General features: G+C 47.3%; 1 protein-coding gene across 1 annotated transcript in view; it reads left to right on the top strand.

Annotated features, from left to right (window-relative positions):
• arnt2 (aryl-hydrocarbon receptor nuclear translocator 2) overlaps positions 1–10,572 on the top strand; it is a 30,581-nt gene extending 20,009 nt beyond the window's left edge. Inside the window, exons 9-19 of the mRNA XM_068596862.1 lie at positions 1,711–1,787; positions 2,389–2,523; positions 3,490–3,564; positions 3,811–3,962; positions 4,938–5,013; positions 5,344–5,467; positions 5,631–5,733; positions 6,546–6,684; positions 7,811–7,961; positions 9,862–10,007; positions 10,413–10,572. Coding sequence (XP_068452963.1) covers positions 1,711–1,787; positions 2,389–2,523; positions 3,490–3,564; positions 3,811–3,962; positions 4,938–5,013; positions 5,344–5,467; positions 5,631–5,733; positions 6,546–6,684; positions 7,811–7,961; positions 9,862–10,007; positions 10,413–10,511 — 1,277 coding nt within the window. The 3' untranslated portion in view covers positions 10,512–10,572. The remainder of the gene's footprint in view (positions 1–1,710; positions 1,788–2,388; positions 2,524–3,489; positions 3,565–3,810; positions 3,963–4,937; positions 5,014–5,343; positions 5,468–5,630; positions 5,734–6,545; positions 6,685–7,810; positions 7,962–9,861; positions 10,008–10,412) is intronic.
• The last annotated feature ends 6,631 nt before the right edge of the window (positions 10,573–17,203 follow it).

Below are 17,203 nucleotides of genomic sequence, written 5' to 3'. Positions count from 1 at the left end.
CGTAACCTGCAGATGGAGAGCAGACGTGAGGAATGCAGCCACGAGTCAGGACACGACGGAGGCTCAGCCTTATGCTGACGACGTGTTGTTGTTCACGCAGGAATGCCTGGCGTTGTGTTAACCCACCTGGTGCCATGCTGGTGTGGTCACAGGGCGAAGGAGACGACTGCATCTTAGAGAGGATGCTCCTCACGACCGTCTGTTGAAGTCAAACCACCAAAATAATATCAGCAGATGGAGGAAAGACTCAGAGATACTTTTTTTTTGGTTTGTGGAGTTCAACCTGTTAAACTGTTGAACAGTGTCGTCTCCAGACCTCTTTTCCTGTTTGAGTCCTCGTAGGAACCCCAAATTATTATGAATACTTGTGTTTATTGTTTGTATTTGTTCAGCAAAGTCTCGTGAACAAAATGTATATCTGCAAAACAAAATCTCTTTTAAAAGATGTTTTGATGGTAACTATGAACATCCAGCATGATGTGAACCAGATTCCCCAGAAAGCCTCCTGGAGCGTCAATAAGACCTTTATGGAAAGATTAGGACCTAAAGAATCAGAACCTGAACAACAATCACAATAAAACAAAGACTTGTCCTGTTAGGAAGGAGCTTCAGTCAAGAAACTGTGGTTTGGTTCAAGAATGGAAAGATTACGTATTTTATGTCAAAACATTGTCTGAATGGGGCATGCTGGGTATTAAAATGGGAGCGTGAGGATTCTCGCTCGCGGTCAAACTGCAGGTTGGTCACCAGGGTTCATCTGGTCAGGATCAACCTGAGCTGTCAGCGAGAGGAAAGCTGGAGGCAGCTCATTCTACTTCATGTTGAACACAAACAGTGAAGCGTTGTTACGGGACATGAGCCTGACATTGATGTCTGTTTGTCTCTGAAGTATCTGCAGACGCAGAGGAACAAGTTTGAATCTTTGTTTTAATGAATGTGTCAGTGTGTTGTGGAAGCCGTCAGGAGGCTTCATGGTGAAATAAATCACTGAGCGCAGCGCCTGCACATTACCTTCCACTCAGTTCATGCACACACAATGAAGTGCTGAGACCTTTGAGAACTGGAGCGGTGCATGGACCCTTCAGCGCCTTTCCAGCTTACGCTCCTGGAGGACCTGGAACAGTCCTGGAGTTCTTAAATTGTTATTTCCAGGCCTGGAAAAGTCATGTAGTAAAAGTCCTGTAAATGTGTTATATTCATGTGTTCATGTCGTTCATTTAGTTTAAATAATGAAAGAGGCTCAAAATGTCAGCAGCATACATTCAGGCATCTATATAAATGTTTATTCTTTTAATCAAACTATTGTCTCTCATTCATTTGAGTCATTTAAGGTTTACTGTATGCTTTGAATCCTCATTGTTAGTTTAAATACTACATTTTATCACTTTTTACTGTTTACACACATTTCACACAATGTTTGCTCATGAACATTTGGTTTAAAGTCCTAGAAACCCGTTGGTCAAAATGTGTATGAACCCTGCTTAGTTTCCACCAACTCAAAGCACTTTCACACGTTTCCTTGTTAATAATTATAATAATAATGATGTATTTTGTATTAAACCCCGTCGTTGGTGAAGGAGCAGTGTGCTGCCCTGTGAGGCGCCGGGCAGCAGCGAGGGGTTAAGCGTCTTGCTCAAGGACACTTCCACACGCGTGTTGTTCCACATGCGTGTTCCACAGCGTTCTCTCATCACGTTCTGTTCCCATCAGGTATGACTATACCAGAAGAAGACACGGAGGCGGGTCAGACTGGGAAATACTGCCTGGTGGCCATCGGAAGACTGCAGGTGTGTGTCCTGTCTGAGTCAATTAAACCACTTTGAGTGAAGAAATGTGGAAATATTAAATATTACATATTGCTATGAAAACATCTCCTGCAATGAACTGGATCCATTCAAGTTTAAATACCACTTTTTACACACAGATTTCACTACATGTTTGCTGATGGAAATGTGGTTAAAAGTCCTGGAAATTTGGTTTAGTCCTGGATATTTGTTTTAAAGTCCTGGAAATGTGATTAAAAGTCCTGGAAATGTGGTTTAAATTTCTGGACATACGGTTTAAATTTCGTTAGCTGCCGTTAGCCGCTAGCTGTGACCTGCCTGCAGACGGCCTCCGTTGGGCTTCCTCTGAGCAGCGTGATGGGATCGAGTCGCATTATAAGAAGTGATTATTGTTCCAAAGGGTCTCCAGGTATTTCCTCCACTCTGCTTGTGTTGGACTTCCTGTTGGAACAACAATCCTGAGCGGTCTGCGCAGACATCAAAACTATTTTTAAAACGTTTTTTTTTTTTTTTTCCGCATTCCAGGTTTTTGAGTTGTGAGCTCAGCTGAGACCTGACTGTGTTTCCGATCACCTGTATTGATCGTGTGTGTGCGGTCCCTCAGGTCACCAGCTCTCCGGTCTCCATGGACATGAACGGCCTGTCCGTGCCTACCGAGTTCCTGTCGCGCCACAACTCGGACGGCGTCATCACGTTCGTGGACCCGCGCTGCATCAACGTCATCGGCTATCAGCCGCAGGTCAGCCGACAGGATGAAAGGCACCGATGATGTCATAGATATGTTATGTCTTTAAGTTTCATGCAAGAGAAGTTTGCAACATCAGAGCTGACTAGCATGACATGTGGTGTTCCCCAAGGCTCAATACTGGGGCCTCTTCTGTTTTACATCTACACGCTTCCACCGGCTTATACTATAAGTTGCCAAAATCAAGTTTTTCATAAGTTTTATCATCTTATTTCAACATATAATTTAAGTTTATGTATAAACCTTTAATCATACTGCATGAATAACCCTCCGTATGTATGCAGTATGCATGCATACAAGGTCTCTAACTCTCTGCGGCTCTGCTGCATTGCTGTAGTCATGAGCTGTGCTGCTCTGCTCTGCATGAGGAACTCATTGTGAGCCCAGCTTTGAGGATCAGTTGATGCTTGACAGTGGAAATAAGCAGATCAGGATGGGCAACATGTTCTGCCTGCACTGGTTTGAAGCACATTCCTGTGGCCAGTCAGCGTTTTGTTGCTCCTCCTTTTTGCACTCAACAAGAAACCTCTGAGGAAATCACAGATTACATTATTATTCATAACAAATAGACTCAGTTTGGAAGAGACGCCTCAAATGTTGTTGTTGTTGCATTCCTGTAGACCCTTTAATGTCTTTTACTGCAACACATTCATCTCACTTTCCAAATAAAACATCGGCGATGTGGTCATGAGGAAAAGGTCTGCGTTCACCTCAACTCACCCGCGTTGGAAGAGAACAAAGAGTTGGAGCGCACGGAGGTCAATTTAGCTTAAACAATAGCTTCAAAACAATGCAGTTATCACCACTAATGCTCCAGTTGCATGTCCTGTAAATGCACCATCCTTTGCTTTAATGACACAACATTCAGACCTACAACACCAATGTGTGGACACCATGTTCCTACAACACAACATGCAATGAGCATAACTCCTGTTCTCTGATTGTTGTCCTGCATCGTAGGACTTGCTTGGGAAAGATATTCTGGAGTTCTGCCATCCTGAGGACCAGAGTCACCTGAGAGAAAGCTTCCAGCAGGTGAGACCCGACTCAGACTACCAGAGGAGCCACAGAGCGCTCACAGTGCAGCAGGAAGCACATGATGCTCCATTCCACACGAGAAGCAGAGTCATTGCGTCCTCGCAGGTGGTGGACGTGCTCGCAGTAACTGGGTTCCCGCTCGGTCCTGGGCTCAGGAGAGGTTCTGCTCCATCAGTGTGGGCTCGCTGCTGCTCTTCCAGAAACAGGAGAGTGACCTCGTGCTGTTGCTCCCTCTCTCTGCAGGTGGTGAAGTTGAAGGGTCAGGTCCTGTCTGTGATGTACCGCTTCCGCATGAAGAACCGGGAGTGGATGCTGATCCGGACCAGCAGCTTCACCTTCCAGAACCCGTACTCTGATGAGATAGAGTACATCATCTGCACCAACACCAACGTCAAGTAGGCCACACACACACACACACACACACACACACACACACACACACACACACTCTGACGGAGCACAGCGAGTCTGAAGGAAGCTCTGCTGTGGACTCTGATCAGGAGTTCAGTCCTCGGTGCTGCTCTCAGCTACCAGAGCACACTGCAAACAAACGGCTAATGGCTTTCAATCTCATTTAAGTGTGTGTGTGTGTGTGTGTGTGTGTGTGTGTTTATGCACGTTACAAATCACTGCCAGGGCTCCCTCAGGAGAGCAGTAAAGGCTTCATGAGGTCACTGAGAAGAATAAATGTTTCATCAGAGCTCAGGCGCCTCACAGCGTGGTGAATACTGCTGTCGCCATGCACAGAGATTTATGCTCCACTGTATTTTGACTCCTGAGAGAGAGAGTCCCACGATGACCTGCTGGTTGACACCTAGACGTCCATGAACACAAGAGGTTTTATTTTACTTCCCATTCTGCCTGTTTGGATGAGCCATCAACAGCTGCATCGGTGTGTAGAGGCTGAGCACTGCCGCCTGCTAGCAAGCGGGTTAGAGACTGAACACACACACCTGACCAGGTAGAGACTGAACACACACACACCTGACCAGGTAGAGACTGAACACACACACACCTGACCAGGTAGAGACTGAACACACACACACCTGACCAGGTAGAGACTGAACACACACACACCTGACCTGGTAGAGACTGAACACACACACCTGACCAGGTAGAGACTGAACACACACACACCTGACCAGGTAGAGACTGAACACACACACACCTGACCAGGTAGAGACTGAACACACACACCTGACCTGGTAGAGACTGAACACAGTGCAGGCTGTGACGTCACTGAGGCTTTTCTGTCCTGACTTCTGCCCCATCGACACCTCTGTTCATCTACGTCATGTCAGTGATCTCATCGTGTGTGTGTGTGTGTGTGTGTGTGTGTGTGTGTGTGTGTGTGTGTGTGTGTGTTGCAGGCAGCTGCAGCAGCAGCAGCAAGCGGAGCTGGAGGTGCACCAAAGAGACGGACTGACCGCCTACGACCTGTCCCAGGTAACCCTTGAGCTTCAGAGCCGCTTCCTCTTCCCACACTGTGGAGACAGGAAGCGTCGTCACATCACAGAGCTCGCATCGATTGTATTAAAGCGTCTAACTAACTATAACTAACTGAACATCAGAATCATATTTAATATTCTATATAAGTACTTCATCTTCTCACTTTTCATGTTTCACTGAATGTTTGGTCATGGACAAGTGTGTGAATCCTGTGTATAGATTGCATAACCATTTACTAAGGGTTCCCTTATCGTCCCTGACGTCGACCCTTCCTCCTCCTCTTCCTCCTCATCTTTCTCCTCTTCCTCCTCTTCCTCCTCCCTCCAGGTGCCCGTGGCGAGCGTCAGCAGCGGCGTCCACGAGGCGGCAAAGAACCTGGACAAGACAGAAGTCCTGTTCTCTCAGGAGAGAGACCCGCGCTTTGCTGAGATGTACACCGGCATCGCTGGCTGTACGACACACACACACACACACACACACACACACACACACACACACACACACACACACACACACATCAATTCCTGCTGCCTCTCCTCTTTGTTAATCATATGATGCTGACACTGCTGTGTGTGTGTGTGTGTGTGTGTGTGTGTGTGTGTGTGTGTGTGTAGCGGGGGAGAAGAAGATGATGGTTCCCTCCTCCACAGCAGGAGGTCAGCAGCTCTACTCTCAGAGCTCTCCCTTCCAGCAGGGACACGCTGGCAAAAGCTTCAGGTACATGTCACCCCACCCTCTGGTGCTCCAGCCGCCTTTTAAAAAGGGGGATGCCGCACTGGCAACCACACTGGCAACCACACATCAGCTTTCAACTGACCATATGCAGGCTTCTCATGCTCATGGGGAAAAGTCATGGAGATTTGGTTAAAAGTCAAGAATATTTGGTTAAGTCATCTGAATATACAACCTCATCTCCAATGTTTAGACTAATGCAGCAGATGTTCAGGTGTGTCGCTCCATGCTAGGTGTTCAGGTGTGTCGCTCCATGCTAGGTGTTCAGGTGTGTCGCTCCATGCTAGGTGTTCAGGTGTGTCGCTACATGCTAGGTGTTCAGGTGTGTCGCTCCATGCTAGGTGTTCAGGTGTGTCGCTCCATGCTAGGTGTTCAGGTGTGTCGCTCCATGCTAGGTGTTCAGGTGTGTTGCTCCATGCTAGGTGTTCAGGTGTGTCGCTACATGCTAGGTGTTCAGGTGTGTCGCTCCATGCTAGGTGTTCAGGTGTGTCGCTCCATGCTAGGTGTTCAGGTGTGTCGCTACATGCTAGGTGTTCAGGTGTGTCGCTCCATGCTAGGTGTTCAGGTGTGTCGCTCCATGCTAGGTGTTCAGGTGTGTTGCTCCATGCTAGGTGTTCAGGTGTGTCGCTCCATGCTAGGTGTTCAGGTGTGTCGCTCCATGCTAGGTGTTCAGGTGTGTCGCTCCATGCTAGGTGTTCAGGTGTGTCGCTCCATGCTAGGTGTTCAGGTGTGTCGCTACATGCTAGGTGTTCAGGTGTGGCCCACCTCTAACAATGCCCTCACTCTGTGTCTCACAGCTCCTCTGTGATCCACGTCCCCGGTGTGAACGACATCCAGCCATCGGGCTCCACCAATCAGAACCTCGCTCAGATCTCCAGGCAGCTCAACCCGGGCCAGGTGGCGTGGTCAGGCAACCGCCCGCCCTTCACTGGACAGGTAAAGTGGCGATGAAGACAGCGTGCACGGCCGCCATGACGCCTCCTCCCCCTGACTGCCGACTCTGTGATTATCTCGCTGTGGGAATGTGCTGAGCATGTGTTTCTGAACATCTGATGCGTCTTCCACGCTCCTGTCAGCTCATTCCTGTGGACTGCATTCCTCCCTGAATGCATCACAGTGCTGGAGGCTCAGGATGCGACGGCTGAATGTTTAGACACAGCAGACCTGTTCTGTCACGCTCCGCTGAGGAGGAAGAACAACGATCAGACGGCACTGAGACTGTTTACAACAACAGAATAAAGAAAATGTGAACCAGATCGCTCCATCGGACAGAAACTACACTTTTACGCTGAATATATTTTCCAGACAACAACAATAATGTTCAACCTGTGAGAACAAAATGATGCAGATGTGTGAGCATGGAAATTGTTTTTGGTATAAAGTTCCTGGAAATGTGGTTAAAGTTCCTGGCAATGTGGTTAAAGTTCCTGGAAATGTGCTTGAAAGGTCCTGGAAATGTGCTTGAAAGTCCTTGAAATGTGGTATAGAGTCCTGGAAGTTGTCTCAGTGTCTGCAGTGAGCGGCTTCCCTCTAAAAATTCTTCATTAAACAAGGTTGTAGATTTGATACGGCCGCTCTCCTGCGCCCCACCTGTAATACCTCCACGCCCCACTAGAGGGGCGTGCCCCACATGTAATACCTCCACGCCCCACTAGAGGGTCGCGTCCCACCTGTGATACCTCCACGCCCCACTAGAGGGTCGCGCCCCACCTGTGATACCTCCACGCCCCACCTGTAGTACCTCCACGCCCCACTAGAGGGTCGCGTCCCACCTGTGATACCTCCACGCCCCACTAGAGGGGCGTGCCCCACATGTAATACCTCCACGCCCCACTAGAGGGGCGAGACCTGGAGCTGGAGGCTGAATGTTGTGTAATGAGACATGTTGTGTTGTTGTTGTGTAAACAGACATCTGTTCGTGCTGCACAGCTCCGTTGGATTTAATGTTTGTGTTAAAGTCTTTTTTCATGTGTATAAAGTGGATATTAATTAATTTAACATATTACAACGCGCGGTTAGCATACCGTGCTACGCTAACCCCTCCCCCTGTCTGTCCCTCCAGTCCAGTAAAGCCCAGTCCAGTCCGTTTGGTATCGGTTCTGGCCACAGCTACCAGCCCGACCCGGCCTCCTACAGCCCGCTGTCGTCTCCGGCCACTTCCTCCCCGAGCGGCAACGCCTACTCAGGACTGACCAACCGCAGCACGGCGTTCGGTGAGTCCTCCTCTTCCTCCTCCTCTTCCTCCTCCTCTTCCTCCTCCTCTTCCTCTTCCTCTTCGCCAAACGCATTATCTGTCTTCCTGCCTCCTCCATGCATCCTTTGCTCCTTCCTCCATGCATCCTTTGCTCCTTCCTCCATGCATCCTTTGCTCCTTCCTCCATGCATCCTTTGCTCCTTCCTCCATGCATCCTTTGCTCCTTCCTCCATGCATCCTTTGCTACTTCCTCTATGCATCCTTTGCTCCTTCCTCCATGCATTCTTTGTTCTTTCCTGCATGCATCCTTTGCTCCTTCCTCCATGCATCCTTTGCTCCTTCCTCCATGCATCCTTTGCTCCTTCCTCCATGCATCCTTTGCTCCTTCCTCCATGCATCCTTTGCTCCTTCCTCCATGCATCCTTTGCTCCTTCCTCCATGCATCCTTTGCTCCTTCCTCCATGCATCCTTTGCTCCTTCCTCCATGCATCCTTTGCTCCTTCCTCCATGCATCCTTTGCTACTTCCTCTATGCATCCTTTGCTCCTTCCTGCATGCATCCTTTGCTCCTTCCTCCATGCATCCTTTGCTCCTTCCTCCATGCATCCTTTGCTCCTTCCTGCATGCATCCTTTGCTCCTTCCTCCATGCATCCTTTGCTCCTTCCTCCATGCATCCTTTGCTCCTTCCTCCATGCATCCTTTGCTCCTTCCTCCATGCATTCTTTGTTCTTTCCTGCATGCATCCTTTGCTCCTTCCTCCATGCATCCTTTGCTCCTTCCTCCATGCATCCTTTGCTACTTCCTCTATGCATCCTTTGCTCCTTCCTGCATGCATCCTTTGCTCCTTCCTCCATGCATCCTTTGCTCCTTCCTCCATGCATCCTTTGCTCCTTCCTGCATGCATCCTTTGCTCCTTCCTCCATGCATCCTTTGCTCCTTCCTCCATGCATCCTTTGCTCCTTCCTCCATGCATCTCTCTGCCGTGTGAAGGATGGAGCAGTCGGTAACAGCCGGTGCCGTTGATGTGTTCATCAGTATTCAGCAGCGATAAGCTCTCTCCTTATCTCGTACGCGTTCCTCTTCATGTTTACACGCCGGCCTCCTGAGTGTTTGTGTAATTACTGCTCCATCTGTATTTCTTTACTCTCGCTCTCCTCCAGCGGCGCCTCTTATCTTTATTATTGTGAAACAGTAAGAATGTTCCTCTGCAGGGGAGGAGCCGCTTATCAATCTGCTCTGCTTTAATGTACTCGGTAAACTCTCACAACAGCCTCGTGTGTGTGTGTGTGTGTGTGTGTGTGTGTGTGTGTGTGTGTGTGTGTGTGTGTGTGTGTTCATATCTGGTGTAGGTTTTGTAGCTGCAGCTCAGAGTTGTCAGTCAGGCTATGAATTAGTTTGTGGACATTTTCAAACAGCGCATGAACACCAGGTCTCTGTGGGACAAAGACTTACACCAGACCAGCAAGCAGGGTCTTAAAGTCATGGAAAACCTGGAAGAGGCCTGGAAAAAAAACTAAGTGTCCTAAAAGTCTTGTAAATGTGTTATATTCATCATTTATTTCACTACATGTTTGGTGATAGAAATTTGGTTAAAAGTCCTGGAAAAAAATAACAAATACATCAACAAAACAATACATCATTGGAGAGCATTCAGTCGTGTAAAACCAGTACTGCCAGTACCACCAGTACAGACACAGGCGTGCAGTACAGCTTCACTGGACAGACTGTATGTTCTTCATGCTGTGCTCTGCTGGACGTCACTGCTGTTAGCTTCTGAGCTAACAGCAGTGACGTCCAGCAGAGCACACAGCTGTTAGCTGCTAGGCTAATGCTCTGAACCCGCCGTGGAGCCCCAGCGTGCGTCGTTCTGCTTTACATGTGCGCTCAGCAAACTGATGTCTGGATGAAACTGTGTGCAGACGTGTCGGGGGAGAGCAGTCAGAGTGGAGCCCAGTTCCAGGGCCGTCCCAGTGAGGTCTGGTCCCAGTGGCAGAACCAGCATCACTCCCAGCAGGCTGGGGAACAGCACACACACCCCAACCCCAGCCAGACAGAAGTCTTCCAGGTAACACACCCAATAAAAAAAAAAGTCATACAAAAAAAGTCATGGAAATTTGGTAAAAAAAAAAAAAAGTAATGGAAATTTGGTTTAAAAAAGTCATAGAAAAAAAAGTCATGGAATTTAAAAAAAATAATAATAATGGAAATTTGGTTTAAAAAAAAAGTCATAGAAAAAAAAGTCATGGAAATTTGGTAAAAAAAAAAAGTCATGGAAATTTGGTAAAAAAAAAAAAAGTCAGAAATTTGGTTAAAAAAAAAAAGTCATGGAAATTTGGTAAAAAAAAAAAAAAAAGTCATAGAAATTTGGTTTAAAAAAAAAGTCATGAAAATGTGGTGGAAAGTCATGGAAAGAATGAATTGGTCGGACTGGTCTGAACCGGCTCAGTCTGTGACCTCCGTGTCTCTGCAGGACATGTTACCCATGGCCGGAGATCCCACCCAGGGAACAGCCAACTACAACATCGAGGACTTCGCTGACCTCGGCATGTTCCCTCCCTTCTCCGAGTAAAGCCCCGCCCCCTTTCTCCCGCTCTCTCACAACTGGACTAAAAGTTTGTGTTCATCTGTCATACGTTGTCTCATTTTTCTATATTGCTGGATCACTAACACGCAAGCTGATGTGCAGCACGGTGAATGTCTGGGTGCACTTTGTCACTCGCACACACACACACACACACACACACACACACACACACAGTTCACTGATGTCCGGGCTTCAGAGGCCCTGCAAGATGTACCTGTACGCATACACATACCTCATCTGTGCAGAAAGAAGGAAGCGTCTGCCTTCACGATGACAGACGTCCATCTCTCAGAGCAAAAGGTCTGCTCAGCTGCTGCAGGCAGCTCCAGCGAGACCAGAGGAGGAAAACCCGATTCACAGACTTATCGCCCCGATTACCCCTGATGTGACTCTCCCTGTTGAAGCAGGTTCACGTCCACGCAGATAAATGAACAACAGAGGGAACTCCTCACCGGCCGCTTGGTGTCAACAAACAAAGCAACGCCTCCAGGTTCGAGCCCAGATCCTCAAGTTCCTCTTGGTGTAGTAAGATTTGGCCTAAATGGGGCGCAGTCATGATATAGATGTAGAACTGACGCAGTACAGTGTCTTCACATGTCATTCCACTGTAAAAAGACAACATTGTGGTAATTAATCATCACTTCATCTGTACAACAACGCCAAAGAGTTTTTGCTCTCCTGACTGAAGCCCAGAGGAGAAGTGAGATGTTCTGGTGATCCATCTCTAACTCTGATCTAAAGAGTTTTCTCTCCTTTGTGTAGGAAGAAGCAAAAGCTTTTGGTGAGTTTAGTTCAGTCTGGCGAGTTAAAGGTCATGGAAATGTGGTTAAAGGTCATGGCTGTTCAGCATTGTGCTCGGCTCACTCATGCAGGTTTATTAATCTTATTCTCCATCTTCTGAACAAAGGTTGGTCGTGTACCTCCTTCAGCGCCTCAAAATACATCAAAACGTGTGACCCCATGGGGAAAAAACAACAGTGCTCCAATCATCCTGGCAACCAATGACACGCAAGCATGAGGAGTCCCACGATGCAATAATATCATGATATTATCATGATAATATCATATCATGATATTATCATGATAATATCATGATATGATATTATCATGATAATATCATATCATGATATTATGATAATAGCATATCATGATATTATGATAATATCATGATATGATATTATCATAATATCATGATATGATATTATGATAATATCATGATATGATATTATCATAATATCATGATATGATATTATCATGATAATATCATATCATGATATTATCATAATATCATGATATTATCATGATAATATCATGATATGATAATATCATAATATCATGATATGATATCATGATATTATCATGATATGACATTATCATGATAATATCATGATATGATATTTTCATGATAATATCACGGTACGATATATCACGGTACGATATTATCACGATACGATATATCACGGTACAATATATCACGATATTTACGTCTCAATAGATATCATCACAGTACTTCTGTCCCGATACGCTGAGTCTTTCCTCTACCTGGTGACACTATTTTGGTGGTTTGACGTGAACAGATGGTTTTGAGGAGCATCCTCTCCGGCTTAAGTCTGATGAAGCGATAACACAAACGCATGAATCAAATGTAGCTCAATAATTCGTGGTACTCCTGGTGATGTTGTGTATATACTTTATATTGAAACACAAGGTTCATTATCTTGTGTTCTGTTAAACAAAAACTCACCTGGAGTCAGTTTGTTTTAGTGCCGTGTGGAGATGAAGCACCTTGACCTCTTGAGTTAAGAGAGAATACTGTTCAGATCGAAGGAAGCGGATCTCCACCTTCAGTTCTTCTCCTTGCTGCTCCTCTCGGTGAATATTGTATTTCAAAAGGAGCCGTGGAGGTGAAGGTCCTGCAGTGAGCATGTTATGTGAGCGTTACAAGTCCCTCTACCTCCGAGCAGCATTCCTGTCGTGTGTCACACAGGTTGATATCACACCTGAGAACTTGTCTCTCACATTCGCCGTTTTGAAGTCTCAGCACGTCGTCCTGGTGAGTCGTGGAGGTCCGGAGGGTTTTAGTTGTGGAGCGAGAGACGTGGTGATCTTCATCTTGGCAACAACACTTTGATGTGACGTGTTCTGGCTGCAGCGTCTGCGTTTCCCTCCCAGGGATCAAACACGCTCACCCGGTGCGCAGAAATCTAACAAGAACGTGCAATAAATCTAACAAGAACGTGCACCGAGTCGAAACTTTGAGCCGCTGGTCGCAGATCACATGCATGGTCATGTGACCCGGGTTAAAAACCTCCACAATGGAGAGAATGATTGTTCCATCAGACAGAAACATGTGCGCTCACTTTGTTAGAACTTTATTTGCATTGTTCGGTTCATCCTGTTCTCCATAGTTTCATGTTGCAGTGTCCTTGAGCAAGGCACTGAAGCCCCAGAGCTTCACAGCAGCTCACTGCTGCTTCATCACCAAGGATGGTGCAATGCAGAGAATAACTTCCCCACTGTGGGATTAAAATGGATTCTTAAAGAAAAAGAAAAAACAAATTTTCTTTAAATAATCTGCATCTCCCCTCGCGCCCCACCTGTAATACTTTCACACCCCACCAGAGGGTCACGCCCCACCTGTAATACCTTCGCACCCCACCAGAGGGTCACGCCCCACCTGTAATACCTTCGCACCCCACCTGTAATACCTTTGTGTCCCACCAGAGGGTCACGCCCCACCTGTAATACCTTTGAATACCTTCGCGCCCCACCTGTAATACCTTTGTGTCCCACCAGAGGGTCACGCCCCACCTGTAATACCTTTGAATACCTTCGCGCCCCACCTGTAATACCTTCGCGCCCCACCAGGGGGTCGCGCCCCACAGCCTGAGACACGCTCTCCTCCATCTGTCCTCTCGTGGACCTTCTTGTGTGAACTGTATGTCGTGAAGTCCAGAACCAGAAGCGAGTCCTGAAGGATTCTATGTAAAATAAACTCTATTAAACCACCACTCATTGCAGACTGATGCTAAGCTACGGCTTAAAGTGCACTTCATGAAGCTAACCGCTAATCTCACCAGCCTGCTTTAAAAGGGAAAAACCGCCATACCGTCCTATCAAAGCGCAGTATTTAGTGTGTTTGGTGTTCTTCAGCTCCGGCTACTCGACTTTATTACTTTATAATCTTTTCAACCGTTCAGAGAATAATTCTTCCTCGCGGAGCTTTTACATGTCGATGGTTCAACGTGTCTGACGGGCGGATCGGGAGAACCCGGAGCGTCGCAGTCCTTTTGCTAAAGATCTCAAATCCACGTGTTTTTGTAAATAATGCGATTTTTATGTCGACTTGTGTTACTTTCACACTACGTGTTTTTTGTGTAGGTTTTAATGATATTGTGTGCAATGTGAGTACATATTTAACTATTGGTATTTAGTTAGTCTGTTTATTGTACATTGAGTTCTAGACCTGTATAAATTGTGTAAATGTGACCCATTATTTTTGTGTAACAAATTGTGCTTGTGACAATAAATTCTTATTGGTTACGTGGCTCCCAGTCAAAGATTTAGTCCATTTTTATTCAGGAATGTTCAGGTTTAAAACTGTCACGACATGAAGAAGTGGTTAGTTTTCAATGTGGAGTAACACAAAATGATGTTTCTGTATTATATATTTATTTTATTTTGACATCTCCGGAGCTTCAGATTATGTCGCCGTCATGAGCTCGTGGATTGATTCATGGACTGTCAGGATGTGATGAGTTTCAACAGAAACAACAACATATTAGTTATTTATATATTAAAAGACGGGCAGAAATGATTCAAAGCCGGATCCAACAGCCGGTAGCAGATATTTGAAGTGTAGGACGTTGAGTTTAATGCTAACCGTGTTTATTTAAAGTGACGGCGTAGAAGTGCAATCTGCTTTCCTGCAGACTCTTCTAACAGACTGAACTCGTTTAGCCATGTCGGGGCTAGCTTAGCATTCCTAGCTCTAAACTGGTGTAATGGAGTCTAGAAGAGAGAGAAGAGGTCGATTCATGTATCAGTGGATATGAGGTTGATTATTAAAGTGGAAACAACAACAGTGCAGATGTCTCGTAGAACATGATCGCTGACTGAGGCCAAAGTTTGATGCGTCTGTAGACAACAACACACAACACACAACACAGGCCCTTTACCGTGAAACACAAAGTCTACACATTACACCGTAGAGGTGAGGACCATGTGACCAGGGACCATGTGACCATGTGACCAGGGACCATGTGACCATGTGACCAGGGACATGTGACCAGGGACCATGTGACCTGTGACCATGTGACCAGTGACCATGTGACCAGTGAACCTGGCCGATGGAGACGAGGATGCATTTCACAGCTCGCGTCCAGCAGGTACGGAGAAGTTCTGTAATATTCTGTCTTTCAGCGCTGCTCTTCATATCTTCAGCTCTTCAGCTGCATGAAGATGACAAAGAAAACTGTTGTCGAGCCGCTAAACTTGACCAATTTAGGACTCGTTGGGACGCGTGTTCAATACACTTGAAGTAAGTTATTCTCACGCAGGACATAACTCTTGATCTTCACTGAAAACGCACAAGAAGTTGACAAACTATTTCTCTTTCCATGCACACACCTGTTCCCATCACCTGGCACTTATACGCCCCCTGGAGGCCGATGAGCCGCCCGGTGGCCAAGTGGAGGAACTGCACGCTCGGTGTTTCCCTCAAACCATAAACCCCATTTTGGCTCCAGCCACTGTGTTTTAGAGCTTCCAGGTTTGAGTATCTTTGGTTTTCACCGGTCGGCATCGTGATCTCCGAGCAGCTCGTGCGCGTCGACGTCAGCGTTTCATTGGCTCACTCGGCCGACATCCGCCACGAGAACCTCCTGAAGCCTGTCGAGTCCGCCTTGAAATGCCAAAAGCTCCGATCTGTTTTTTCCTCGTAAACACAAACTGGCAGCTCTCTGCACCCCCCCCCCCCCAGACACACACACACACACACACACACACACACACACACACACACACACACACACACACACACCTTCACACCTTTCCTCTTGAACAGACTGCTGGCTGATTCGGGAAAGAAATAGTTTTGCACATTCCTTCCTGACATGACACGCACTGCGATTAGCTCCTATTATCACATTCCCCTCTGACAGCGCTGAGCTCTCAGCGTCGGTGATGGGAGGAGGAGGAGGAGGAGGAGGAGGAGGAGGAGGAGGAGGAGAGGAGCGATTGGATGTCTTCCTTTCCATCGTTCTGCTGCCTCCACACCTCCCTCCTGATCCTCTTGAGCTGATAGAACTGCCAGGACGCCGTTTATTTGAAAAAGGTCCCGACTCCAGTGAAGTAAACATTGCTGCAACGACATCTGGTCTGCTCGCGGCGCCTCGGGCCCTGAACGCATCGCAGAGACGCTCTGCTGCCTGAGAGATAGTGTTGGATTAGCATAAGCCACTGACATGTTATACTGTGTGTGTGTGTGTGTGTGTGTGTGTGTGTGTGTGTGTGTGTGTGTGTGTGGTTGGCAGAGCATAGCTGAGTGCTCGTCTACAGTCGGTCTGTCTCCATGCTGACAGGTCCATCTTAAATCATGCGTCTCGCAAAATATTCTGTCTTTCCACAACCTGAGGGAGAGTGAATAACACGCACACACACACACACACACACACACACACACACACACACACCATTAATCATGTTATTGTGTCTACACACAGGACAAAGGAACTACTTTACAGGACAAACATACTCGTGTTTCTCTTCCCTGGTCTTCCCACCACTGGAAGCTCTCGAACACAACATGACATCATTCACCCGTTCACTCACTGGTGGGAGGAGCTACATGAAGGTGTCACCTGTCCATCAGGACTCACTAACATTAAGATAACACCTGATGCACAAAACCCTCTGAACACTGACACCAGCAAGTCGGTTCCTCAGGCTGAAGCCTGAACTTCTGGTTCTAGCTGCTTCTCCTCCTCCTTCTTCTCCTTCTAGCTCCTTCTTCTCGTTATCCTCATTCTTCTTCTCCTCCTCCTCTTCCTCCTCCTCCCTTCCTTTCCTCTCTGTAGCGTTGTTGCTCTCCTCGCTGCTCCTTTGAAGCGTCTTCAGTGTTTGTTGGAATCAGAAACAGGTTTTCCTCTCATTGACAGTCCCTCTCCTCTTCCTCCTCCTCTCATTGACAGTCCCTCTCCTCCTCCTCCTCCTCTCATTGACAGTCCCTCTCCTCTTCCTCCTCCTCTCATTGACAGTCCCTCTCCTCCTCCTCCTCCTCTCATTGACAGTCCCTCTCCTCTTCCTCCTCCTCTCATTGACAGTCCCTCTCCTCCTCCTCCTCCTCTCATTGACAGTCCCTCTCCTCTTCCTCCTCCTCTCATTGACAGTCCCTCTCCTCTTCCTCCTCCTCTCATTGACAGTCCCTCTCCTCTTCCTCCTCCTCTCATTGACAGTCCCTCTCCTCTTCCTCCTCTCATTGACAGTCCCTCTCCTCTTCCTCCTCCTCTCATTGACAGTCCCTCTCCTCCTCCTCCTCCTCTCATTGACAGTCCCTCTCCTCTTCCTCCTCTCATTGACAGTCCCTCTCCTCTTCCTCCTCCTCTCATTGACAGTCCCTCTCCTCCTCCTCCTCCTCCTCTCATTGACAGTCCCTCTCCTCTTCCTCCTCCTCTCAT

Source organism: Clinocottus analis, unplaced genomic scaffold, assembly GCF_023055335.1.
Source record: "Clinocottus analis isolate CAN_PGR_092001 unplaced genomic scaffold, fCliAna1.0.p SCAF_104, whole genome shotgun sequence".
NCBI classification, from domain to species: Eukaryota; Metazoa; Chordata; class Actinopteri; order Perciformes; family Cottidae; genus Clinocottus; species Clinocottus analis.
The sequence above is the reverse complement of the archived record's forward strand: the minus strand, read 5'-3'. Positions and strand labels throughout refer to the sequence as shown.